Source organism: Dermacentor andersoni, chromosome 7 (assembly GCF_023375885.2).
Source record: "Dermacentor andersoni chromosome 7, qqDerAnde1_hic_scaffold, whole genome shotgun sequence".
Lineage (NCBI taxonomy): Eukaryota > Metazoa > Arthropoda > Arachnida > Ixodida > Ixodidae > Dermacentor > Dermacentor andersoni.
This window is the reverse complement of record NC_092820.1, coordinates 163,858,970-163,886,858: the sequence shown is the minus strand read 5'-3', so window position 1 is coordinate 163,886,858 and position 27,889 is coordinate 163,858,970. Positions and strand designations below refer to the sequence as shown.

At 48.3% G+C, this 27,889-nt stretch overlaps 1 protein-coding gene across 3 annotated transcripts in view; it reads right to left on the bottom strand.

The window, feature by feature from the left end:
- The window catches only part of sm (heterogeneous nuclear ribonucleoprotein L), a 183,859-nt gene that overhangs the window by 148,681 nt on the left and 7,289 nt on the right, over positions 1 to 27,889 (bottom strand). For all 3 annotated transcript variants that reach the window (XM_050180373.2, XM_050180374.2, XM_050180376.2), the window contains exons 2-4: positions 25,143 to 25,213; positions 20,973 to 21,042; positions 16,896 to 16,981 (exon numbers count right to left, since the gene is read on the bottom strand). In XM_050180373.2, coding sequence (XP_050036330.1) covers positions 16,896 to 16,981; positions 20,973 to 21,042; positions 25,143 to 25,213 — 227 coding nt within the window. The remainder of the gene's footprint in view (positions 1 to 16,895; positions 16,982 to 20,972; positions 21,043 to 25,142; positions 25,214 to 27,889) is intronic.

Below are 27,889 nucleotides of genomic sequence, written 5' to 3'. Positions count from 1 at the left end.
ACAAGTAGCGCCGTCGCAACCACTAAGGCGGCACCGAAGCCCAGCCAAACGTGCACGCGGTATATCTTCACGCCGAGATTACGCAATACGCCAATGCGGAAATGAGCACGCCGTACGCCGGCAGAATCGACGAACGCCTACTGACGAGGACGGGCACACACAAAAGGCCGGCGCGAGCCGTCTCAAGGACGGCTCGCGCGGGTAACCGGGTGGCCGACAGAAAAAAACGAAGCGGCCAGCCGACCGACCATGCTCCCGCTCGACGCAGGAAGAATCCGTAATGACGGCACTAAACCGGAGCGGGCCCGCGAACGGGCAAACCGCGCTAATAGCCTGCCTGCTGAGCGCGCGCGTGCGCGCACTACCGGCATCGGCCTACGTGCACGACACGGTATAATAATGCTCTCGTGAGAAAGCTCGCGCCAGCAGCCTGTGCACGCGTCGACTACCGGGACGAACCCAACACACGCGCCGGAGGGCTCGCAAGGTCCACGGATTAGATAACCACGCAGCACGAAGTAACGCACGCACCGCGCTCGCTATCCCTGCTTACGCTCGAGCCACCCATCGCCGCAAGCCGCACCGTACGCGTGCGGTCGCGCGAAAAATTGCACGTGTCGAACACTTCTGCACAAATTTCGGTTTACCATGTATACGGTTTACACTGTGCACACAGTGTAAACGGAAATTTGTGCACAAGTGTTCGGTATGTGCAATTTTTCGCGCGACCGCACGCGTGCGGCTTGCGGCGATGGGCGGCTCGAGCGTAAACAGGCCCTAAGCTCATCCCGTGCCTTGTTACCGATATCTGGCGTAAGTATCCGCACTATACGAGATCGCTCCCCACTGGAGAGGCAGCGCAAGGGCAGACTCGAACGCGTGTACGCTTTCAAGTAATCCAAGAAAAACGGTTTCTGGCCCTACACACTCCGCAGCCTGCGGCAGAAACCGTCACGGCGCTATGCCGTCTTGTGTAACACTAGCTGTTATGCCCCGGGCACTTGAACGGGGTTAGGACACCGGTACGAACGCATGGGAAGGTATCCGTCAGCCCGCAGGTAAGCCAGGCCTTCGAGCCAGCCAAGGGCCGCCAGCTGGCCTTGAATCGATGGTCACATAGAGATGGACGGGATAGCGAGCGGGTGTCCGTGAGCGGATGTCCGTGCCCAGCTTAGAATACCGACGTAGTGCTGCTCATACTGGCTCAAACGTTGTAATGCATCGTGGCTCTGCGCCACGACGTACAAGGATAAACCGGTGTCTCTCCCTCAGTAAGTGGTCTAGTGTTGGACCGAAGGTGCTCCCGAGTCGCGGGATGTAAACGACACCCCGCGAACGGTGGCAATGCCGTCAGCCTTCTGCAACATTAGCAGCGCGGCCACAGGCGGTTTTTCTCTCCCTCAATGCCACGGTGGAGTATGCCACGCGAAACAGCTGCGGTTACGCTGACACGTGTAAACTTCGCAAACTACCGCTATACCACGTCAAAACAACCACTTTACTTTTGTACTTTCAAAATACTATTCTCGTTGATTTCGCTGTATGATGTTCGTTATTGGTAGAGAAAATTAGTCACATTCCCTTTTTTTTTGTTTCGCGCCAGAAAACCCCAGCACCGGCACGTCAGTGACGTTTTCTCATATAAGGGCAGTTCTCGCTCAATCAAGGTTCCCCGAAACTTGTTATGTGCTGCATGTGCCTTCTCTAGACTACAGTGAAGCCCTCCCACTTCCCACCCACTTTTCTTTGTGTGCGGCTACAAAATTAACGAAGCCAGACGCGTTCAAAACCAACGACGCCACGGCGAGCCAGTTCCACAACTTCCAAGACGCCGCTGCCACCAGTGTAGTTTTTTTCCACTTTTCTGGCTTATCGGAGCTCTTTACTCAGGGCCAAAGCGACTTCTCTCATCTTTTTATTAATTTTCTTGTACTGTAGAAAGATAATTTACCAATGCAGTCCTACTTGGCATTAACTTAAGCGCGAGACGGCGCCACATCACGAAGCCAGACGGAAAAACAGGAAGAACAGCAACTAGGCCAGCGTCACGCAGTGCCGAATTTTTCATCCCTTGGACGCGAGTTCCCGAACACCTGCGCCCACAGCACACACGCGGGAGGAGGACCCCTTCCTTTCCGCTTCCACACAAATACGACCTGGCCGGAAGAAGTTCTGGACAGGCGACGCGCGAAGGGATTCGGACTGGTTCCGCGCACCCGGCGATTGGCACGCTCGTTCCCACGCTCGGCGCAAGGATTAGCGATGCATGCATACCTAGCGCGCGCTAGGCCTCCCCCGGCGACCTTCGTAGAAAAGAAAAAAAAAAAGCAGAGGTAGGAGGAGGGGGGGACGCGAAATGCATTCGGAGGCGGGTGCAAGGGCCGCGAACGCGCGCAATGGGAGAGCGTCTGAAGGGGCCGCATTACAATTTCGTGAATGCCGCCGGGCGAACGGAATAATACCGCGCGGGTGCGGGCCACCCCGCGTCTACCGAAGGGAGCTCGAATCTCGCCGCTAAGCTCTACCGAGGCTACGGGAAGCACTCGGCGAGAGAAACATTCCCGGCCTCGGGACATTGCGCAAGTAATGAACATTTGGGGCTAGCTGGTCCTGTGTCGCGTGTTACTTAAAGGGGCATTCTGCACCGATGCATCCCGCAGTTTGACGGCAGCGCCAGAACACGGCATGTAGCGAGCGGCGGAAGCGAAATTGGAGAGAGGCGACGCGCGCACTCCGCGACGCCGCCCCGGCGTCGCTTATCACAGGGCCAGAGTTATTGTAGTCTCAGACCACACTTTGGCGATCGACCCGTTTCAACAGTGACGAGCCACCATACCGGCTTCGAGGCGACATTCGGTACCGCGAGTTTATCGCGCCCAAAATCTGCGATGAAACATCTGAAACATCTAAAAGCGACCGCTGCACGACCCAAGCGCGTCCTTCCCACTTTGCCGGGACGATGCCGGTTCGCCGACCTTGCGACGCCGCATATTTTTTCGATCAAGGTAACGCGACAAACGCCGTCAACTCGGCGCTGTACACATTAAGACAGGCACCAATGGTAAAGCCCCGGGGTCAAATCGTAGTTCGCGAGCTGCGGGCCATACGCGGCGCGCAACCGCTACATAGGGGCCGCCATACCCAACTCCGCCCCTCGATGCCTCGCCCCAGCTCTCGACTTCTAAAAACTCGCCCCACTTGACGGATCTCCCTCGGAATTAGAACCCGCTTGGCCGACCGGGGGTTCCTCACGGTGCACACACAAACTCGACCCAGAAGCAGGAGCGCAATCACTCAGCGCGGGCGACGTTTACCCGTTTCTTTCCAGAGCTACAGCGGCGCCAAGATCGTAATTTCTTTTCGTAGAAACGCGTGCGCGTCCCCGGAAGCTGCGCAGTAAACACGCAGGGCAACGCACCGAGCGATCAACAGCTGCCCATCTACACACGCTGCGTCTCGCGAACACGACCGCCGAAATTGATGTTCTTTTACAAGATCACTGCGACGTCGTCAACGTGGCACGCGCGACTGAACTTGCGCAAGGGTTAGGCGCGCCTACCTCGCTGCCCCGAAACTTTTGATTCGAGACAAACGACGCCAGAATGCCGCAGAGGCCCTTTCAAATCTTCCCCTAGGCATAAGCTCTCGGCGACAAGTGAACGAGCCCGAACTAGGCTGAGAAGCTCTTCGGAGGCGCAACGTCTACATAAATCCCGTTCCTTACTCATAACGAAACCAGACCGTTCCTTGCGACCGACTTGAGGAGCCCACGGACACGAGCGAGTCTTACGAGCTATTTGAGAAGCGCAGGCTTGTTGCGCCGAGAATCGCCACTCTCTCGAACTCGTTCATTTGCATACTCCAAGTAACGCAACAGTCGGCGGAGCTGCAGACCATTGCGCCATCTATGGGAACATTCGCTCAATAAGTAGTGGTAACAGTATGGTAACAAAGTATGATCGTAGATAAATTATATTTATCTGCTAAGATTGTTGATTTGGTGCAAACTCCCCGAGGACGAGAGATTTTAAGCTCATGCAGACGCATAACCGCTACCACATTGCCGTGATGGCAAACAGCAGCTGTGCGTGGAAGCGCTGATGGCAGCACGCGTAAACCCGGGAGCCGAGACAGAAAGCCAGCGAAAAGGGGATCGCGAAGAGCGAGGTGGGGCCATAACGGCAACCAAAACATCTGAAGGCCAGAAGCCGAGAGGAGAAAGTTGAGAGGCTAAAAGATTCCCCCATCAGGCGAAGAGAACCAGAAAGGTAAGCAAACGAGCGGACAAATGCGCCCGCTTTGCCCTTCCATTTGATTATTATTGGTGTTTTTCCTTCCTTCCTTCCTTGCATTCCCTCTCGGCCGTCTTCCACACTGCAGAGAATCTCGCGTTTCCTCCGAGCTCTCCCATCGCACTTCGTGGCGAACGGCCATTTGCATTACCGCCTTCCCTTGCAAAGACCTTCCCCCATCAAGTAGAGAGAGGCGGTGAGCTAAAAAAGAAATATAATAAAGATCATTCAAAGAGAGTCCAGTGCACAAGGCGGTGGTAGGGTTGTTAAAGCACCGGCGCTTTTCGTTGCAATTGTTTTAGTTTTCTCAACGAAAGTGCTTGGAGGCAGGCAAACACGTCCTCGCGCACCCCCCCCCCCCCCTCTCACCCCTTCCCCAGTCGATATTATTCTAGATCGTGGTGGTTCACGGAAAGAAGCCGGGGCTCCAACGGCTGCGCCAGAAAAACAAATGGAGACCGACCCGGGCATGGCCGAGCCAGGCGTCATGCCGGGCTGCCTCTGTTTACGCTGCTGGGGCAAAGCGGGGAAGCCAGGGAGAAAGGACGATCTCGCGTTCGGCAGTCAAGCACGGGCTCCTACTAAGGGCACAGCCGCACACTCGACCGGCTGCAGCGCCTTTGCATATGTTGAGAGAGAGAGAGAGAAGCAGGCATCAAGATCCTGCTCTGTTCTTCTTCCCTTGGCCGGATTGCGTTAAGAGCGCGAACTAAATAAGAAGTGCGAAGGATGAAATACAATATTTGATATGCTCAAAAAGTTTACTAATAAGGTTACAGCTGGCTCAACTACGTCTCAGATCAGTGTAGAGTTCGGCAGCCTCAACAGTAACGAGAGACGAAATGGAAATACGAACTGCACTATTCTATTAGGCAAAAGGTACTTCTTGATCGCGTCCATAAACCGCCAGTTGCCGCCCGATAGTGGTACGCTCCCTTCAAACGATGTTAAACAATTGAAATAGGCACAAAATAATACATGACTGCAAATAAAATGAGTTTAAATTGCAGTTTCACGGGAAACAAATAAACGAGATTCGTTTATTGCGTTGTCATACCAAGGTCTTAAGCCGCGTGCATGTACACGTAGGCACTGGTAAAGAGGGGAGCGTTCACGAACTAGAAAAAAAGAAGGAAAAATCGAAAGAAGACAACGGCCCACTTGTTCCGCGCGAATGCTGATCACAACGAAGAAAGCGATAAACCAAGCCTCGAATAAATTTACAAGAAAATGAAGCACCGACGATGGGTACGCTCGCAACAGCTGTTCGGCAGGAAGGCCTTCAAGTGCATTTAGTTTCACGCCTGCCCGAATTGCTTACACGTCACCCCGCAAACTTCGATCGTAAATCTCCGAGTCCCCTTTTTCGAAATAGCGGACGTCCGTTAACCGCACGTCGATCGGATGAAGCGGCGATATTCTATTGGGCGAACGGCGGAAACGCATAGCCAGTGCGAACATGCCGCCAACAGCATTTTCCTTGCAGAAGCGCACTCGAAGACGAGCAGTAACCTTCTTTATTTTTTTTTTATTTTTTTCAGACCGGGTAGTAAGCAGTAAGGAAGGACGGAGGCCTGCGCACTCGCGAGCAAGCCCGTTAAACCAAGGAACGACTGCCTCATCAGGCGTACATCCACGACCTTAACAGAGCGCGGGCCTAATTTACGACCGGCAGTCGGCGACGGACAGGCGGCGGAGGCGAACGGGTCGCGAGCGTGCTCCGAAGCAGACGGCGTGCAGAAGTCTCCGTAGAACCGTGCAGTGTACTAGAAGCCACAGCACACATCAGCAAATCGAACACCAACGACAATTTCGTATGTTCCAGAAGGCAGTGAGCAGACGGCAAAATAAAAAAATCTGGGAGGAAATGGTGATGTCTATTTGCTTTTTTTTTTTTTTTTTTTTTCACTCTAGAGGAAATCCGAGCTTCACAAATACGATCACCAGCAATTCGACCAACATTTAGCACAGAGCGTTACTTTGGTTTTCGAGGTGTGAAATGAAATCGCGTTCAACGCGGTCGTAACTGTAACGGTACAATACGAGTGACCAAGGCTTGTGAGCGCTCTTTACGGATCCGCCCGGTTCGTTCGTTTAGAGAGCGCCACGCTCAACGCGGGAGCGCGACCGAGACTCGACGGAAGCTCGATCACGCAGCGTCTCCGGACTGTTCCGGGAGGGCAGCTGCCAAGTTCGGGTGGGGAAGGCTACGTTTGGCTCGAATCTCGAGAGGACTACGCATCGCTGGAAATCGATCTCGAACGCGGTAGGAACCGGTCGAACGTACCGATACTTAAATGGCGCGCCCGGGTTTGCATACGCCAAATATAGAGTTACCTATATATTTGGCCGATAAAGGCGTTGACTACATTGAATTGCCTTAGCGAAGGCACGACGCAACCTCAAACTTGGGCCGATTCCCAATCTTTTGTTTGGTACTCGAGAGATGCTAGTGCCGTAAAAATCAACGCGCAGTGAACTGCCGCCCCGCTGTTCACGAGATCCGAAGCGTCGGCTCCGAATGGCAGCACGATTGTAAGAGCGAACCATGCAACGCAAAGCGAACAAAGTGAAAGAAAAGTATTCACCCTTTAGCGCTTACCTAGTCGCCATACAATAATAAACAATCCTGCCTGCATTTCCCTTCTATAAAGCTGCGCGCACTTATCAACGCGACTTGGCATTCTCGACAGGAAAGCGGCGAGCGCCATAGTTTCAAACAAATCGAAATTTAAGCAACGCAGATGATTACTGTTTCATGACAGTATATGCCTAGAAAGGGTGTAACGTAGAAGAGTGCAGTTCTTCAGTCCCGAGTTCGTACCTTACCCAAAAAAACTCCTTTCCCAAGGAGAGCGATAACGGGGTAAGTTAAGCCACGCCACACTATACTCTCGAAGCTCCCAAAGCGGTGCACGCAACCGTCAGAAATGAAGCCAATCAACCGCCTGCATGCGGGCCTTCTCGCTCGATTTCGTGACCGTCTTACCCCCCCCTCCCTAGTATAAAGCACGCCAGACGACGCTGGCTGTGAACTGCGTGTAGTTTCGGAAGCCGCAAATGTCGCATAACTCAGCTCACTCGCACTGCGCTTATTTTTTTCAGGTTCGACGTCACCCGCTCGCTCGTGTCAAACACAGCTTCTGACTTCGTAGAGACGTCGCGACAGTGAGAACTTCTTTAAGAGATACCGAGATGAATACTAGACCAGCTTACAATAAAAAGCCTCAACAGCGTCTGTACGTCATTATGAAATAACAAATTTCAAAGCATTTTTTTTTCTAGGGCTCCACGAGGCAGGTTTCAGAAACGTTTGACAAGTTTAGCCTCCGTTAAAGAAAGCGCACATGCAGCCTGCCCCCGACCGATTCCTACCGGACGTCTATTGTCAGCTAGCTTCGTAGTAATTATGCAGAACTTACTTTAATATAAGCAAAGATTATGCTGGGATTTAGAATGCCTACTAGACGCCTCAGAGACTGGCGTATGCGTCACAGGCGCGTGCGAAGGAACTGCGCGTCGCATTGCTGCTCCCTTCCTCAACAAAAAAGTTCACAGCGTAAAAGAAACACGCGACCGCAAAACAAAGCTTTCCGTCCGCTGTCGCACCGAGCTGCCACACAGAGCACAACCCGCACGCAGGATTTAAACGAAGGGAGGGGAGACGGTAGACAGGGACGGAATTCAATAATATTTTTGTTGTTCTTTAATATGAGCAAGAAGAAAGGGCAGACACCACGAGCACAGCCCTCGACCCTCTTACGGAACTCAAACAGCGCGTTACCTCAGAGAACGGAATAACAACGCGACCCGGCGCTCGATCCAAACGCAGTGACGCGCCGCTCGCGGCGGGCGACGCTACGCAGTTCGCAGCACGTGACCACAGCTAGGAAATGGCGGCACGGTGGGATCGCCTCGCAGTCCCGGCACGGTGCGCAGCGTGCTCTTCCCGCTACGCCGCACCATTTTTGCGACGACGACGATGGATGGAGACGAGCGAGCTCACGTTCAGTCTCTCGGCCGGTTAAAGACGAAAAAGAAAGCAATTAAAAAAAAGAGGACCTTCTTACCCCAAATGCTCCCCAGTTTTCTTTTTTTGCAAACCGCGTCGCGAGAGATCCAGCCGCGCGCGGTCGCAATGAATGCATGCGGTGCTTAAAAAAAAAAGGCATCAAGCACTGTATTCTACTAGCAAAAGAAAACGCGTATGCACACTCGTCACACGCGTCTACCCAAGCGTAATCACAGTCACGTCTAGCCACCGACCTTGACACAGCCGTTGTACCCGGCTTAATGATGATTGTATGCCTAAGTGTAATATTTACAGCTAAATCAAAGGTTAACGAAGTGAAACCAAGACTTAGCCAGGCTAAACCAAGCTTTTGCTTGGCATATCCAGGGTTAGCTAGCTAAGCCACAGGCAATTTATCAGACCGACCGTTTTATCAGTTTTTCGTCTATAACCCAGAGTTTTATCAGTTTTTCGTCTATAACCCAGAACAGTCTCCCACCGGGACTCTCCAGTGTGTTCGAATTAAACGAGAATTTGAATTAACCGGCGTCGGCTGCATATAGCTCTCAGCACCTAAACTAACAAGCAGTTGACGCACTGGCAGGTTGTCGGGCCGTGAAGAAAAAAAAGGCCGCACGCACGACAAGAGGGCGCAAGAAGTCGGGCCGTAAAACTGCACCGAGGCACGCTGAGCTTCGCACTCAAAAGAGAATACGAGGGGAAAAAAATGGCGGGGGGGGGGGGGGTAGAAAGGGTCTCAGCCACGTTCTGACTGCTCGCACGCTCGAGTAATTACCCCTCGTATGCGAAAAAAGGGGGAGGGGGGGAATACGAGAGGCTGTAAAAAGATCGCAGTAAAGCAAGAACCAATGACGCTTCTCCCCGAAATTGCCATCCTTACACGACAGCCACCGTGGCAACAAGCGAGCGAGAGAACTCTTTATACGGGCCGTGTGCACAAGCCGAGGAACAGACGCCGGAAGTTTCTTAACGAGAAAAAAAAAGTGTGTGTGTGTGTGTGTGTGTGTGTGAGGGGGAGGAGAGGGGGGTCAGCCACGACGCTGCTCGCTGCGAAGGCGCCGGGCGTTCTGTGTGTGTGTGGGGGGGGGGGGCATACGCTCAGTCGCAGTTCGCGCAAGTTCGTAATTTCTGCAGCGAATCGTGCATTCAAAACTACGTGGCAAAAGATGAAAGCGTTCTACCCCATCGTGTTATACACTCAACAAAACAACTGTGCATCATAGTGGCCCGCACGCTATGGCCCCTAACGCCCCCCCCCCCCCCCCCCCCCCCAGAACTTTCGAACATTTTATACCTTAACTTACATTCACAGCCAAGGCCCTTTCAATTCAACATAAAGGTCCCCATAACAACGCTGACCCGAGAATTCATTAAAAAAAATCATTTTCAGTGGCGATATAGCCGAAAACATCAGATAAATGCGCTAGCATTACGTCGCACCTCTTTGAGGTCCGGGATCCACGATTTGAACCGCTTTCCCCGCATTGCAAAGTGTTGTTCGGGTGTTCACTCGGCAAGCGTCCTGCCTCTTCGAGGAACGAAGTGCAACTGACGATAGGCCGGAGCAGACCCCAGTCTGTTGCACTATGTATATACAGCGATCGAGTGAGTGATACATTTTTACCAGGAAATGACTCACTTGAACGCCTATTACAGGAGAGTGGCGTAAATAGGACAAGGAAGAGATCACAAACGAGGGTCAACCACGTTACCACGTCTACCCGTGACCGGCTTCCCACATACTTTCTTTCCGCCTCCACACTCCTCATGCTGCCGCATTAAAAGGAAACGAGAATGCCATAATACCATCCTAACCCGCGACTACTCCAGTGGCGACTGCACATTTACTAACAGGTACAGTTTATATCCGTTTTTAAGTCACCCACGGAGCTGAAGCGTAGTTCCGACTCAACCCACGCATCGAAGGCACGCTCGCCTACGCACCATGATTGTTCGAAGGCTTTGAAAGCGCCAACCCCCCCTCTCAACTAGGAAAATGGTCGTGGCGCTGTCTTTAAATGGAGATTTTTGACAGAACGCGGGAAACTTGGGAAGGCATGCTTACCAACGTTCAAGCAAAGACAGGAGAAAAACACCGAAGCTGCGCGGGAAAACAAGTAAATGCGAAAGGATGGCAACAAACCAAGCTAAAAAAAAAATCGCACTTCTCTGAAGTTCCCGGTCGGAGCGAGCGGGGATTTTCACCGGCCTCACATTCATTCGTTCCACTCGAACTGCGCGCCCGCGAGTAAAACTTCTTGCTCTCCGGGGGGAGCCCCATTTTCAGTCACGACGTGAAGGATTTAGGCGGAGACGGCACGAGTGAAATAAACGCGCCTTCGCAACGAAAAATAAAACCACCCACACCGAAAGCGCGCACGGCACCTAGATGAAGTAAGAGACAGTGCGACGTTAGCGGCAAAGAGGATGAAAAATAAAGCCAGAGAAAAACGAAAAAAAAAGCGACTGGCGATGACAGCGAGAAATGGGGAGGGAAGGCACGAGCTGTCGGACGAAGCAGGCGAAGACGTAACGGGCCGCAGCGAACGCGCTCTTCGCGCGAGCTTTCGGCGACGCCGGTAATCAGATTCCTTCGTCGCACTTGGTCGGGGGATCCATAATCTGCCCTCTGCAAGATGGACGCGGCGATGCGGAAGCTAGGGTCGGTGCTAAGCGAAAATCGTCCAGACCGACCCGACCGTACAAAATCGCGAACTGCCGCCGCCTACCCGCGAAAGGAAGAGCCTGGGGACGGGGAAGGGGGGCAACCAAATTTTAGCTCCTCGACGTTACATCGCTGCGTGGCCTCCATAATTACGGACTCGACGGATACGCGACCACAATTACGAGCACAAAATGGTCGGGTCCCTCTGAAATCCAGGGAACAAATTAGTCTGAACAAGCATATTACTCTGAAGAGCTATCCAACGTCTTGATGATGGCAAAATGCTGCTTAGGAGAAAAAAAAAAAAAAAAAGAATAACGCTCCCTTTTTTGTGTGCCGTGACGTCACATGATGACGTCACCATTCTTGCGAATTCGTGCGCTTTTGATAGTACACGAAAGGCCCACCAAATACTCTCGGCGATTTCTCGCGAATGCGAAGCAATAATTTTGCAACTGATTAACACCTCGCTGTCCCCCAGAAAGATGCTTCTAAAATATGACACCACAAGGGACTGGCGAGTGAATTCCGTGTCCGTTGCTTGCGCTGCTAGACGATGAGACAGGCTCTCGAGAGGACAGCGTTAGGGATGGGGAAGATCAGAAAGGGCTATACACACGACCCGTGACTAGCCCATATTGTACGCGCAAAACAGCAATGGAAATTCGTGCCAACGCGCTCGCGGTAGGTGAGTGACAAGACTAGAGAACACGTCACCGCAGCAAATGCCCATTCAAAGTGCAGTTCACGGCAAGGCTGTCGTGCGAACTTTGGCAAATCATTCCGCCGCGATGTTTCGATTCCGCCACAATGCAAGCACGCACGCCATCTCTGACGACGGCCGAAGCCGATACTCCGCGGCTCGAACCAGGGAGGGGAGCGCTCCAGACCAAGTACGCGCGAACGAAGTATCGGAAAAGAGTGGCGCAATCGAAGACTGGAACTCCGTTGCGAGCAAACGGCGACCGAGGAATCGGCGGGCGGGGAGCCGATTCATAGCCTTCCAGTGAAGGCTATGAAGAGCGAATATATATATATGGGAACACAAATTGAGTTGCACACGCCATCCTACCCCCGACGCTGGGCTTGTACTGACTTCCTTACTTTCCTGTTGTCCATGAACTCTCTCTCTTTGCTTGGGTTCGAAAGATGGGTGGCTACTCCCGAGTGGAGGAACCGGCCTCGTCAGGCTTCGGCACGCGAGAAAATCTTGTTCACTGCTGATGAACTGACGGTTAAACAATTCGGCGACGAATCTATCGAAACAGTAGGTTGTCAGAGGCTAGCCATTACTTGTCTGTTAAAGTGTATTATTCAACGCCCAGAGAATTAACATCTACTTACTTCGGTGTCACATATCGCGTAACCTTACAAATATCGCTGCTCTTTATATATATATATATATATATATATATATATATATATATATATATATATATTTTACAACGTATAAATGTGACTGGCGTGCGGAACAAAATCCTAAACATGCCCAACAACAACAAAAGAGTACGCGTCGATGGCGCTGCGTGTGGATAAAACCCAAACTCGTTCTGTTTCATTTTCTAAGCAGGGCCGACAACGGGCACTCACATCGGGTCTGTTAACTCCGTTAACTATTTGCTGCCCGTGCCAGTGCTTTAGCCAGCCGCCAAACTGCGGCGGAGCCAGCGAAATAAAAACCGGGTGTGTCCCTGCAGGGCTTTATATAACCTTTTTTTAACGTTATAAATTGTATGGGATGAAGGTACTAAAGGCTGCCGCAACTGCCTGACGAAGACCCCCCCCCCCCCCCCCTACCAGTACAGACCTCGCCACCCTTGTGTGGAGCGCGGGAACGGCGGCTGCTCAGAAGCCAGCCAGAGACGTCTAACGCTAGCTGCTGGGAACGTTTGGGCCCAGCAACTACATTTAGCTTGCCCAGCAGCTAGCGTTAGACGTCGCTGGCTGGCTCCTGAGCAGCACATTGCTCAGAGGTGGAAAGAAACGAACACAGCGAAGTAATACAGATATAATATATATATATATATATATATATATATATATATATATATATATATATATATATATATATATATATATACAGACTAGGCTAAAGATACCTCCGCGGTCCCTCCCACGCCGATGCCTTAGAGCGAATGCGCGACGCACTGCAATCTTAAAGCACGCAAATAATGCATGGTCACAGCGGGGAACGCCGGGACCTGCGGCGCAAAAGAGGACCGCGGCTACGACACGGTGTCGCTGCTAATAATTGACGGGGGCTGAAAGCAAGAGCGGGCTGCAGCAAGCTGTCGACGGTCACCGACCACCGTAATCACCCCGCGCAAGCCCTCGTCCAAAGTTTCCCGCAAGCTGAAAACCCGACGAAAAGATCGACACTAAAAACAAAAAGCTCGTCGCAACATAAACACGCTCCGACGCTGCGCTAATATATTATTCAGATGCGTCGACGCCGCACACCCGCCTGGCCCGTATGTGAGCACACCCTTCCCATCGCTTTTCATTAGGGAAAAAGTAGCGCCACGGCACATCGCTTATGCGCATTCGCAGGAACCTCGCCAACGTGTTGTACACTGTAACGAATATTTCTGGACGGTGCGCTTGCTCCAATGAAAGAGCGCCTTGTTTCCTCCCTATGATGACACTTGGGGAGGCTGCCCAGATATAACGCGAATTAAAATAATCTGGAACCTGAAAGAGGCAGCTGAGCTTTGGCGAAAGACAACTGCACTCGTGAAATCTTGATTTAGTAGGTCGTACAGAAGCTTCCTTACTTAATGCTCAACCTAGGGTACTACGGGATATCCGTAAACAGACAACGTGTTTGTACGAAGGCGGCAGCCCACAGCACCTTCACGTGTCTCACGTACTAAATGAAAAGTCCGAAATTTTTTTTATAGGTGACGCCACCCATCGAATTAACGCGAAATAAAATAGACCCGGTGACGTCAAGTCAGGCGTAGCCTTCTCAAGCCATTTGCCCAACCCGTACGACCGCGTCGCAAAGGTTAACTGACGAAAGCGCGCGACTTTGAGGATGCCGCGACAATAGAATGCGCTACAACGGTAACACACACACACGCACAAAATAAGATGGATCGTTCGACGAAGGGAGACATTTAAACGGGGAGCCGGCCTGTAAGTACGATGGCGTTTGCACAAACGTCATCAACGATTCACAGCCCTGGCTCAGGCAACGTGCGATGCGCCGGCCAAGAAAACGTTGACGGTGCCAAAAAATCGCCACCCCAAGCGCACAGTGTCCCATCGTCTGCTAGCACTCCCCCGATGCCTGTCGTCTGCTGCGCGTTTTTGCTTTCCCACCTCTTTTCCAGGCCCAGCCGATGCACATGGGGCAACAAGTCGTTACCGCACGCGAACACACCTTACGGATCCCAGCGCACAGAACACGCGTAAGCGAGGCACGCACGAAATACGACGACGATACTTTAACGACCGGTATCGGGGGAGGGGGGCAGTTTTATTACGACGCACGATTTAACAGCCTTTCTGCGCACCTCTTTCCCAATCGCAAAAGCAGCAGGAGTCGAATGAGACCGACAACGCGTTCCACGTCATAAGATTAGCGCCGATCGAAGCCACGAGGTTTCAAGTTTGCGAACTCGCTTTTGAAGTTTAACGAGCGAGCTTCCGGAATCGTGAGCTTCCTCGAAGTGGGCCTCTACCTTTGCGGCGCTGCACAAAGTGGCTGTTTGCCGACAGCTTTTATTGGAGTTCGTCATCGCGTTTCGCCATGAATAAGCAAGAACGTGCGCTCGTTAAATGCCGGACTCCGCTGCTCCCAGGGCCTTCCATTATCACTAGGCGCGCGCTTCACCGCAACAGACGCAAGCACGGCGCGTCAACTGCCGACATTATCGCGATTTTACGAAACTCCGGATAAAGGTTTATCGTTTTATATTCTGCCAGATGACCTTGATCGCGCAGTGGCTGTTCGGTAAGCGAACGCATCCACCCATCAACGCGTACCGCGCTGCTATCACGTTTCACCGTTCCTACCATAAGCCGACTTTCCCACGCAAGGAAGCCAGAACGTCCACTTTAACGAACCTGGTTCGCGCGTGTGACAGGTAAACGCGTGTGTTCCACGCGCGCGAAGTGACCGTCACACGACTGACGCAATCGTCGGTCCACACCGCGGACACGAATGTGACACGCGGCACAGCACCGACCGATTCCGCCAGGAGTAGAATTGCTCGTGGCGCGATTCGCTACTGCAGAGGCACGTTGCACTCGGTCCACGAAGCTGTTTTTTTTTTTTTTTGTAGCCTCATTTCACCAGTGTTGCAACGAGTGTCTTGGCTGGTGAAAAATAAACAATCTGCCAACGTTCGTGGCGTCGAAGGTAAACAGAAGAACAAACGAGCACATAGAGCGCCAAGCTCGCTACCAATTTTATAGTACCCGACACAGGATAGTACTGTGATTACCTAGAAGCTGAAACTCGCTCTAGTATGCCTGGACACAAGGAACCCCCGACACTGTTGCGAGTCGGTCGTTGTCCGGTCCATCTCGTTCCATGCCTTCACTCGCCTTTCTTTGACGCAACGAACGCTGACGGCCTCGCACCGACCAGCCCCAGCATCGCACTTCGCCAAACGAGATCCGGCAGGCGCACGTACCGCTCGTGCAGCAAAGCTTGCGACCTCGACACTCGCGCGTCCTCCGCCGTTTCCCGGTGGGCACTGGTCCAACGAGAATGCTGGCCCAGACCGCCCGGTCGACGACAGCTTTTGCCTTCTTTTTTGTTTTTCCCCAGTCCCGCAGCCGTTGAGCCGACCTCTTCAACGGAGCTACTCCCCCCGTGCCTTTTCTGCGCTAACACACGTTGACAAGCGACCAGCGGTCGCGCCACGTGATCCAACGGCTAGGGCGGCCTTTTTTCGTTTAGAACGGAGTTGTGTCTTTTCGTTCTTTCTCCCGCGCTCGTCAAAAGTGGCCCACTCGCCGCCACGTGCCACTGGCGCTTCGAGTCGGGGTCGCAGTTGGTAAGAGCCAAACAGGCCTGGCTGTCACTGCCGGCAACGGCGGAAGAGGCAGCGGGAACGCCGGGAATAACCCGCGCACCGCGCCGCTTAGCTCAGCGGCCGCAGGAACAGCTTCGCGCGGACACCGACCGCCGCGCGGGTTCGGCGGTGCGCGAAGAGGAGGGCGGTAAGCACGCGTCTGCGACGACGCCACAAGAGAGACAACAGGGAGACCGAGATAAGCGCTCGCAGGCGCCGTGACATCGCTCTTCCCTTTCTTTTCCCTGTACGTCAATCTCTTCTCGACTGCCGGTTCGCCACGCAGTACGTGACGAGCTTCCACGCAGCCAATTCCTCATCACGACACATCGTGCACACGGCGAGAAGGAACCCGCGGCCTCTTTTTGCTACAGGTACCGTGCAGGGTCGCTATTCTACTAGACGCCGTAAAATTCCGCCGCGTCTGCATTTTGGGCCAATCAGAGAGGCTGTGGCAGAGCCTCTTGGGCCCATCAAAGCGGGCAAGATGGCGAATTCGACAAGGTGGGAGAACTTAAAGATCCCTCAACTTACGCTCGCAAACACTAACAGTCGACAATCATGCCAGCAAAACGCACGTGTTACGGTGCGGTTCGCAAGACTCGCACCATGCGCAGTTCACCAGGTGGCGACTTGACGTGCATCACAGAAGACGGCGTGAATGACGTCAAAGATTCAGCCAGCGCCGAGCATTAGATAGTCCGATGACCGGAGCTGAAAATCTTCCGGAGTATTTCAGACACCCTGCAAGAGACTTCGTGCACAAAAGCAAAATTTAAAGCACTCACCAGGAAGTTGACCTGATCTCGATGAAGACGCTAGTGATGGGTGGGAACAACACTCAAAAGAAAAATACTCAGTCTAACAAAAAAGGATACTCGACCATTGCTTGAACGCCATTCTTCTTGAAGATCACTATTCTCATCACCTTGCCACTTGGAGTGCAGATGGTGTGGATGACGTCCTGAAAGGAGGAAAACAAAAAACAAATAAAAGAACATGTCAAGAACTACAAGACAGATTTTACAGACCTGCTATGCCAGCTTGTTTGACATCAAAAATAAATTATAAAAGTAAAGGGTCTGTTCATACACAATGCATGGAACTTGCAGTGAAACAACACATCACTGTAATAAAAAATCAATCGTGGAGCAGACAAGAACATCCAAACAAAAAGCTGTCAAACTGCAGATGAATTAGAATATAGATTAATATGCTACAAGATATCATGTGTATCTTCGAATAATAGTGGTAAGCAATGCATGCCACCAGCAATACAAAAGCACTCATGTGACATCAACAAGCAGCGCTAACAATTTTTGAACTAAAGATGTGAAGTTATACAGCACCATGCTCCCTTGCCACAACCAGTGCAAGGTGTTGCCACTGTACTGGCTGCTACATGTGCAAGAACGCAGAAAGACACCCGAGGTTTTTGCGTTATGTTCTTCCCACAGCACGTACGCGATTCTCATAGCTGTGCGATTTTCTGAAGTACCCCTTGACTATCACTGGTGCGACAATAGGAAGCCGAAATCCAATGTTTTGACCAAAGCATGAAACAAACGACACAGAGAGTGCAAAAGGAAACAACCCAGACACTGGCTATCGGCACGCTCAATAATGCAGAACAGCAAAGAAGAACAATAGTGAGCTGATAGTCCATGCATGCCTCATTTATTGTGCCCTCTCCGTATCATGGTTGAGGTCAATGTAGAATAGCTCAGCTTACAACGATAAATGAAAGACATTTACATTTTATTTTATCTTCTTGACTTTCTTTGAAAACAATAGATCAGTTGCAGACACACATGAAAAGGCTGAGAAAGCACCCTTTCGCAAGCATCGCAGTTGTGGGAGAAACTAACGCAGTCTCGCGGTGGTTCAATGAGTTTAATTCTCAGACTTGTGCAAACTTCATTCTTCGACAATAAAATTTTATTTTAAAGGAACCCCACTGGTGGCACACTGCTGCAATATAGTGGATGGCACTGTCTTTTTTCCCAGAGCTACTTGCTCCGAGTAGATTTTTTCAAGAGCTCATTAGGAGAGAAACCAAAGCAGACATTAAAGAAATGAAAAAGAACATCAAAACCAGGAAACAGGCAAGCGTACATCTATGAATTTGCTGGCACAACACTTGAAGTAATTCAACTTATCTTGCTAGTATGCTGGTTCGTTCGCATTGTGAAAACGCAAAGCAAGTAACTTGACAGCAAGTAACCTTTCTCGCATGCCCCTAGTCGCGTAGCAACGGTGGGGGCCCGGGTGCAAAGGGCCAGTTGGGGGGGGGGGTTGTCATATACGTCTGAAGACACCCGGAAATTGTTCATATCCTCGACTTCCTTGACTACACCCGGGCGGGGGGGGGGGGGGGGGGGGGGGGGGCAGGGCCCCGGGTGCCAGACGACCTAGCTACACCACTGCATGCCCCCTTCCACTTTTTTTGCACATTCAGTGCACGCATAGCATAGAAACAGGATCCAACAGCTGTTTCAAGCTAGTTCGCAGGCATTCGTGGAAATCCTACGTGTCCAACAACAGTCATAAAACAAGACTGCCTGTCGCCTTGTTTTTCTGCTTGTCCTTCGGTGACACTTGCTTAAAGGAGCTCCTATGCTACGCACGATCACAGCTGGTACGAATAACTTGTCGCACAGACAACACTCTTGAATAGTGCTCCGAGAACTTCGTGGCAATTCCTGCCCAAACAGATGTGTGTCGATGAAGGGAGTCCGATATATACATGCTTGAGAATAGTGTTAATGAAAGACGAGACAAATGAACTGTATTCACACTTCTTTTCCAACATGTACTGGGACTAATGCTATAATATGCCGGGTAGAACTTTAAGTCTTGAAAGCAGGCAGTTTCAAAAGTGATAAATATATACTGCATAGAGAAAAAATAAGCACAAGTTATAATCACACATTACCATGAATGAGACTAAATAAAACCCTTTGCTTTAACGCTTTTATAATCACACATTAGCATGAATGAAACTCTAAATAAAACCCTTTGCATTAAAGCTCTTTGAAAGGGGAAAAAAATCATTAAGTGCTGTTAATTAGATCAAGTGTACCGTATTTATCCGAATCTAGGCCGATAGTTTTCTTTAGAATAATCGCACAAAACACTCTCGGGTCGACTTAGATTTGAGTATTTTAATAAATGCGTCAGTTTGTAACTGAAAACGATAAATATGGTGCATAGCTAGCGCTATCTAGAAAAGTCAGTATCGCAGTCGCTACTAGCCGGGCTAGTAGTCAACTGAAGTACACAACCGATGTCGTCGCTTTGACCTGTGTTGTATCGGAATGGGTTCTTTTTTCTATGTTATCAGCGTGCTCCGTGGCGTTATCCTAATGGCACCAAACAGGCGATGCCACTTAAGTGTTGCTTTCAAACGAATAGTTGTACTAGCCGCAGAGGCATAGTAAGCCAGGCGGGACTTCAGCATCGATGAGAAAAACGTCCGTCACTGGAATGAGCAACGGGAGATGCTTGTGTGCGTGCCGCAACGAAAGATGGCAGCGATAACGAAGATAAGTGCGCAATAACAGAGTGCTGTTCACCGAGATCGCACCGCCTGTCTGTGCATGCATGAGCGAGTGGACGCGAGCTTGCGTGCGTCTGCAAGCTTACGTATGATCCGGTCTATAGGGACGAGGCTAGCGGCGGTGACGACGTAGAGTGAGCTCAGCATGTTCACATTAAATAAATGCTGTTATCATTTTGTGAACACTGTCCTCACTTCTTTTGTTCGGCCTACACTCGAGGCAAATTTTTCTTTTTCTTTTTTCCTGGCTTTAGACATTCGGGGGTCGGCTTACAATTGGGGCCAGCCTAGATTCGAGTAAATACAATATTAATGTTATATTTTCTTTTCAATAACTAGTTAATAGGATGTGCGTGGGACCTAAATGACATGTTCAGTGCTCAATCAGCTACAAAATGTCAAGACTAGGATGTCGTCCTCTTGAAATGCTGGTCGTGATATAATCAAGGTTCTTCTTTAAGAGTCTTTTTAAGCTGTGAAAGAAGGTCCAGGTCCATGCATTGACAGATGAAAAGCAATCCGAAGAAGCATCAGGCCACACAGCCAGCCTTGGCAAGAACACACTCCATGAAAACATTCCCTCGAAAGAATGGCCAGACGTGACCTCCAAGTCTAAGCATATTGCTCGACAATGCTCAACTCCGGGTAGCTTTTAGTCAATGCGCACTTGTACGGTAGCTGTGCCTGCGGAGCACAAGCAGACCAGAGGCACTAAAATCTGCAGTATGCTCTCCTTCGAACGGCAATAAATTATGCAGCACATTTACTATACCATTCCTAGCAGAAACCTAAACTGTTTTCTTAAAAACCTGGCCAATTCCCTCACACCGGTATAGAGAACTGAGCGATTTCACACGAATGTGCCTCATCCAGGATAAATCATAGATAATAATGTGACTGAGAGTACAAGTGGCACTTATAATTTGTGGCTTGTGCAGCACTTGCAAAAATCTTGAACATTACACTCTTGCCCAATCAATCCTGTGGAATCCTGCAAGATGGAAGGTGTAATTCACCTTCGCACTGCAATCTGCTATCCTCCTGGTTGGCTCATGTAGAGCCACGACAAATTTTCCTCAACTGTGAACATTTTTTTCAGACGAACACATAGGTTTCCTTTGTAGCTTTGTGCTCCATTCGGGCAAATTACAATTTTACCGTTCGTTACAACCTTGCAGAAATCATGTTCTTTACAGTGCTAAAATACAGAAAATTTGCCAAACCTCCTCAAACAATGAGACAATGCCCGAAAAGTTGGTCTGCTTGCCTAAACAACTCGTGTAGACATCCATACACAGCTCCCAAGGAGGACCCGTTACTACACAATCCTTTATCATATGCCACCTTTAATGGGAGCCAATGCTTGCATTCCCCCAATTAAAGAAGCAAGTCTTACCACTGTGATAGGGTAGGCAGGGTTAAGGATGGTCATCAGAAGCACATGGTTGGGCTTCTCTTCCTCTTGCCTGCCACAAAGAGAGAGGAAAAAAAGGAAATTCAGGGAAATTTTCATGATAAAAATTCACAAAACGCAAACCACTAAAGCATTCACAGATAGAATTGGCATGACTGATCGAAAAAAACCAGTCAAGATGTTCCGGCAAGGGTGTTTAAAATGCAACAACCTGGCATATGTGCCAACCTGCAAACTTTAAAATTCGTAAAATCCCTGGTCTTGTATTCTTTCCCCATCAGAAGACTTCCAAGAAAACCAATTCTTGAATTGTAGTATGAGCCCAAATTCATAAGCTGTGAAAAAGATTCGGGATAGTTGGCAGGTATGCACTGGTCTGTATTCCCTGAACTGATTGTGAACTGCCACATTGAGCAGCTATGTTCCAGAGATTCTAATTGATGGCCACAGCTCTCCTTGCACAAATGAAGGCGCTACAGAAAGGTAGTTGCTGTGGGGTGCAGCTGGAAAGATGTAAAGTCTCCACTGCTGCCCCCTTTCTTTTTTCAGGGCTCTACAATGCAAGTGTTTTAAATGTGTATGGGATTATCAACGTCAGCAGACTTACTTAAAGTGTGACGGGAAAAAAATACATCATGCAAAAAAATTACTAATATTCAATCAACTAAAACAGAATGGTGTAGGAGAAAGAAAGTGGTGCCAATGTCGGAACAGGAAACGAACTTAAGACTTTAGATTATGGCTTTACTATTATTAATGATCTTCAAGGCTCATATCACTATTGTTATTACTATTAACTGTCCCCAAGGGCCCTTGTATACTCAGCCAGACTTGGCCCTTGTATACTCAGGCGATCATAAGCACTTCAAATGGGAAGCGAACAATGCCACGACTCCACGTGATCAATGTTCACAGCAAATAATACTTCCTCAAATGTGCCACAGAGTAGATTTACTTACACTATTGTTCGCATGAAAAGTTTAAGATTAAAGATGCAAGTGTGTTCTTACCATGATACACCCCGATGGCAGTAAGATCACAAAAATTAACCCTTTATAGACGAGGATTGCCTACAGAGAACACACCAGAAATTTTTTTTTTCTACAGGAGTTTTCGTTTTCAGTAAGCAGTTCCTGGCTAAATGTCTTCGGCCAACACTGAATGACAGGCAGCAAACATCATTTGAAGAGTAAGAGCAAGTCTGGCGAGCGACCTGCTTTCTTGTGAAAGCAGAGCCAGTGGTGAAAAATCAGTGCAAAATCCCCAGCTGCAGTAGAATCACAATGGTAATGTAAAGCAAATGCAATGTACACCTCATTTTTTAGAACTGACAAGAATTCTCTGTACAAGTTCCACACAAAGGCATATGTAGCTTGAGGTTAAGCTCCCTTCCAATGTTCTACCTGGTGTTGCCCACCTATTGCACAATAGTTTGTGCAGAATGTTATTTCTTTTCGCTGAATATTGTTATTCTCAATGTATTTTGCCCATGTTGAAGATAAACATTTCCTTAATATGTTCTTGTGTTTTGTCCTAAAAGGGTTAAGCAACCATGATGATGACGACAAGCAACTGCTTTTACATGGTTGGAAAAAAATAATGTGACTAGTCAGTTTCTGTGGCACGCTTTCTTTTCAACAAGAGACACCCAAACTGAGAGGATCTGTTTTGCGAATGAAATCATCTTCCTGCTTTACCATTAAAAGTTAACATCGTGGAAGCTTTGCCTTTATTTAGAACAGAGTAACACCGAAAGTGCCAATGGTTTGGAAGCACTAAACAATGTGCATTGCTGTACACCCATCGCCAGCCTAAACAGCCATCTTTATCTAATCACTCTGTCTCCCCCTTGAGTTGCCATCAATTCCAATATCCACTAGTCAACCTCAACATCTGTGTTATCAAAGTGATTGTCCTGCATTATTATGTTAGCCTAGGACTTTCGGCAAATATTAAGCTGGCAACAGCAGTACCTTTGCTGCAACAAAATTCCAATAATAGTAATAATAATAATCGGCAGCGTCAAAACAAGTTTCAGTTTAGTCTTTACAGCACACCACCACAAGGAACTGAATTATTTAGGTAACACGGGAACTGTTTAACATGAACCTAAATCAGTCGGCAAAAGTGTTTTTCAGTTCTTCTACCACCATAACGGAGATGCCTGTAATAGCTCTTGCAAGCTCAAGAAATGCCGACCAATCATGGCCAGCTATGAAAGCTCAAAATGCATATGCTTATTATTATTACTATGTTCGTGATGGCAAGGAACAGTGAATGCTGGCCATTGGATATTGTTGCTTCTACAATCAATGCAACATGTTTACAAATTGCGAAACTCAAATACCAATCTCTGACCTCATAAAATGTGCTATTATGCTACATGTTAAGATTTCTTTTTTCTGCCTGCTTACATCAAAAGAACTTTATGTACGCGACAGAAAATAAGTGGACAAGGCTAAGGGCCATATTGCTAGGAGGTTAACTGATCGTAAGAAAAGTACAACAACAAATACTTACCGAAAAATATGATCCAACAAAATACCACGCCTAATGCAAAGCAAAAATATAAAATGCTTAAGCTCATCTTCCAAAATGAGTCCAGTAAGAATAACAGAAGCAAAATCCTCTACAACCTACAGACTCAATTTATGCTTATCAATTCATCAATGATAAAATAAATAAAAAATGAACAAAAGGATGTCCTACTGGTTTAGCCCCTTCTGTCTTAATCCAAGCGTGGTTGTGCAGGCAGTTAATGTGCTCCAAAAGTGCAAAGGTGCTTTGCAGTAGCAAGGTGATTTCAAGGTCATCTTCAGTTAAGCCCAAATCCCTGTTAATGGGCAATAGAGTCATTTGCATACTTCTGAACTAGTAATTGCCATGCACGAAAGCTTGATAAACTGTAGCAATAAGTGCAATTTCACTGCCTGTCATCACATTTTCATGATGCCATGCTGTGCATATGTCAGGTTTCACATGAAAGCCTGGTCTTAAAGTAAACTTAAAAAGCAATATCAAGTTAACTTGTATCAGCAAATTGCACTTGTGCAATATTAAGGTGGGCATTACTATTGCATGATAGCCTTAGTTAAATCATGCTCAGGAAAAAGAGCTACACTGCATACTAAAGAAGTGTTTAGAACTTTCCTGTGCAATATGGCCCAAATATGAGATAATACATCGAAATTTCAAATGTTAGTGACCTACGAAAAATTAAGAAAGTCCAACCTTGTTTTCTGCAGCAACCAACATTTTTTTTAGTAACAATGAATATATGCTTTTGAAAAAATTACCTTACCAGGCCAGACATTCTGCCAAAGCCACTGGAATATTTCTCAGAAGGGCCAGACAAAGAAAAGTTTACTGTTGAGGCCGCCATAATCTGCCACTCTCCTTAAATATGAACTCAGTCAACTTGACTAGGTGAAAGCTTACACATATTGTGGCCGGGAACGAACTTTCTTCATGTCCAATTTTCTCACACCTTATCTAGCAGTACCAGTTCAAGTCTTCACATTGCAACACTGTTCCAAAGAAAATGGGGGGGGGGGGCAGTGTTGTGCACCTGTAACTATTATTAGTAAGCTGTGGATTCAAACTAAAAAGCACAACATGTGAATAGATTGCAGTTTACCCAACAGCTCAACTGAAAAACAAAAAAAAAAGCCAGTAGGGTGGCAACTTGAGCTTGGTGGTTCACAACTATTGGTAGCCAACTGGGACTTTATGCCGGTCCCTTTTTCTTAACGAAATCTGTTCAAATTCAGCACAGTGTGTGCCTAACTCGTGTGCATACTATGTCTTCCTCGCACTGAACCAATAGTCTCAAAAAATCATTTAACGGTTGCTTTATCGAGCATAAGCAGACAAATGCTACTAAAAGGTATCCAGAAACTTCTGCACATATATGCTTCTATGCTTTTTCGTACATATGCAAGGTTCTAGCTCCCTTTTTACTCAGAACTCAGCACCTTACGACCCCTACTGGATCTACTGCAGCAGCCCGTGTAGCTGTGAGACACAATTTGGACAACATTGGTCCATGTGATAAATGGAGAATGCGGTCCCTGCTCTCTGCCACAAAAACAATGCATAGACTTGAAATGCCTGATAATAATAATAATAATAAAATACAAAATCGTCACTTACCCTCGACCTCCCCCTCGTTGATTGTTGTAGTAATTGTAGCCTTGCTGCTGGTTGTTTCCATAACCACGATCCTGGAGGGGAAAAAAATTCAAAAAAGGTCAGCAAAAACACAAAAGTTAACAAAGATCTGCCTATATATGCTGCTCTCCATCAAAAAAGTGTGGCCCAATCCTACTTTCCTGTGAATAATCCTTTTTGTAATTCTGCACTGAACATTCATTCAATTAATGGCTGCGTCGTTCAAATGAAGACCGGGCGCTAGCTTACAAAAACGTGGTTTTATCACGAGCCATGTCTACATTTGTCATGTCATAATACAAGCAAACTGTTCTTGCACGTGCTCTTTGAAGAAATTACTATATGTTGGAATCAGTTGGGCTAAACTGTCTTGCAGAAAAGCTAGCTTTACAATTATAAAAAGAGGTTACTGCACATGCTCCGTGCGTTTACAAACAGAACAAGATGCAAGAAGATGCACATCTATGACATTCGTACCATTCTTTACCTACCTACCTACCTACCCACACACACACACACACACACACACACGCCTCTCCATCGTTGGTGCTGTCCTTACTCCCAAAGCATTTGTAAGTGTGGTACTGGCAGAGTTGCATTTAGCAGTTCATGAGTGCTATTAAGCACCACAAGCAGTGGTCAATAGACAAATGTATGAGCACATTCATGGAAAAAAAAAATTAAGTGCCAACACATTGAATGAATTTTACTTAAAGAAGGGATGCATTTACGTGTGCCTATATTAGGTACAGATGAGCAAGAGAAGTGCAGAAGCAAACTTATAAAAAAAGAAATGCCTCAAGTTTGACACTGATAACAGAGATGCTCACCAAAAAAATAGAGCTTTACAAAAAATGACATGCATGGGTCACTATCACTAGACAGAATTACAGGTTCAGCCATGCCACAACTCAAGGTCTTTTAAGGTGCAAATAAAACACTCCCCATGAAAGTGTATTCAGCAAGATACAGGAGTCTGGAGAATGTGCTCAAATAGAAGCTAGTCAAGCAATTGTAGGCGCCACTTGACAGTGTCCAAACAAAGTATGAAAACAGTCTAACATTATGGTAGAAAAGAAATGTACTCACATTTTTTTCATGATCCACACTTAATGACGGCACAAGGCCTCAAAGTGTAAAAGCAGCCTGAAGAGCTGCCTGTTCAAACCCCTCAGCCACAGTGTGATAAGTTAAGACTACCTTTAAGGAAATGCCCAAGAGGAGCTGTGTTAACTCAACAAATAAGCAAACTCCACCATTGTGCCTAAAGCATTTGCCAACTTTACAGAACATAATGCAGCAACAACCCCAATAACCAAACTACACACCGGGCTATGATGGAGGCTGTAGCGTTTAGGTGCACCCCATGTTTTTTAAAACGACACTAGAGGAAAATATTTTGTAGTGATATTAGGTCAAGCTAGATAAATTATCCACCTATAAGTGTATCATTGTTTACTGTGTACTATTATTTCACTGCATCGCATAGAAAATTGCCCCCAAAAGTCCCGCTGCTATACTCCTGAATTTGAACTACCCGCGCTAAAACAGACGAGTTGATGTAACCTCCTTTTATGCCTATGGAGGAGGGAAAAATAGAGAAAATTCACGCAGCCAGCCTTGAGTAATACCCCAGTCACACAGGCACTTTCAGAGTCTTGAACGAAGGATCCTTTACTTCAAGGGAGAATGCACGCTGTCACCCGGGCACAGCAAAGGAGCCCCACTGGAAGGGAGCTTTGAGCCAAAGGAGTGCGCATTCGTCTTTTGAAACCTTAAGGGAATACTCTCGAGTCTAGAGGGCGTCCGACAGCAGAATAATCTCTAAATATGGAAGTTCAATTTTTACCTCTTCAGAACGAGCTCATAAGTACTGAATACTATTACTAAAGTACTAAACACTTTCAGGACACCCGCAACCTCCATCATGAAAGCGCCGGTACAGCAACGCCAGCACAGCCTGTTGTCAGCAGCAACATCGACACAACACGGGTGCCATGTGCGATTTGGTTCTTTGGTTAGCGGCTGCTAGGCATCCCAGACTCCTCGGCTTTTTTCTACGAGTCTTCTTCCCTCATCACTTTTGTTTTGTAGTTCATTTTACCGCATTTACGCGTACCTACTGCTGCCTAGCCACAACGAATAAAACAAAGGATCTGAAGCAAATGCAACAACAAATAATCGACGCCAACGTGCGATGTACAAAGCGGTACACATGGTCGCCATTATTACAATAAATACATCTGTATGTGGTAAACTAATGCCTTTACTACGTGTGCATGTTGTTTTGATGTTTCTATTTATTAGGAAAAATAAATGTTGCTGAAAAATATGTGACAAACTTATAAGATGCATTTGGGCCATATTTTTTTTATTGCTTTCGAGGCGATGGCAGCGCTAAGGATATGTTGCGGTTTCTGTTAAAAACGTCTAAGGAGACTACCTGGAGACCGTGTAGCATCGACATATATCCCTTGAACTAATGTGCCTTTGAAAGCTCAATGCTCCTTAACTTAAAGGACCTTTCGCATGCTCATGTGACTGGGGTATAAGCGAACGCTCGGTGATGACGCAGTGGTGGCCCAACCCGTGGCCTCTTGCATGAGTGATCATGGAGCAAGAATAGAGATTTGCCGAGACATTTGGCTCTCAGTAGCTATGCCAGTATTTTTTAAGTCGGTGCGCGCTTGTTAGCTGCCCCGCTGTGGCTCTGCTTAGCTGCCCCGCTG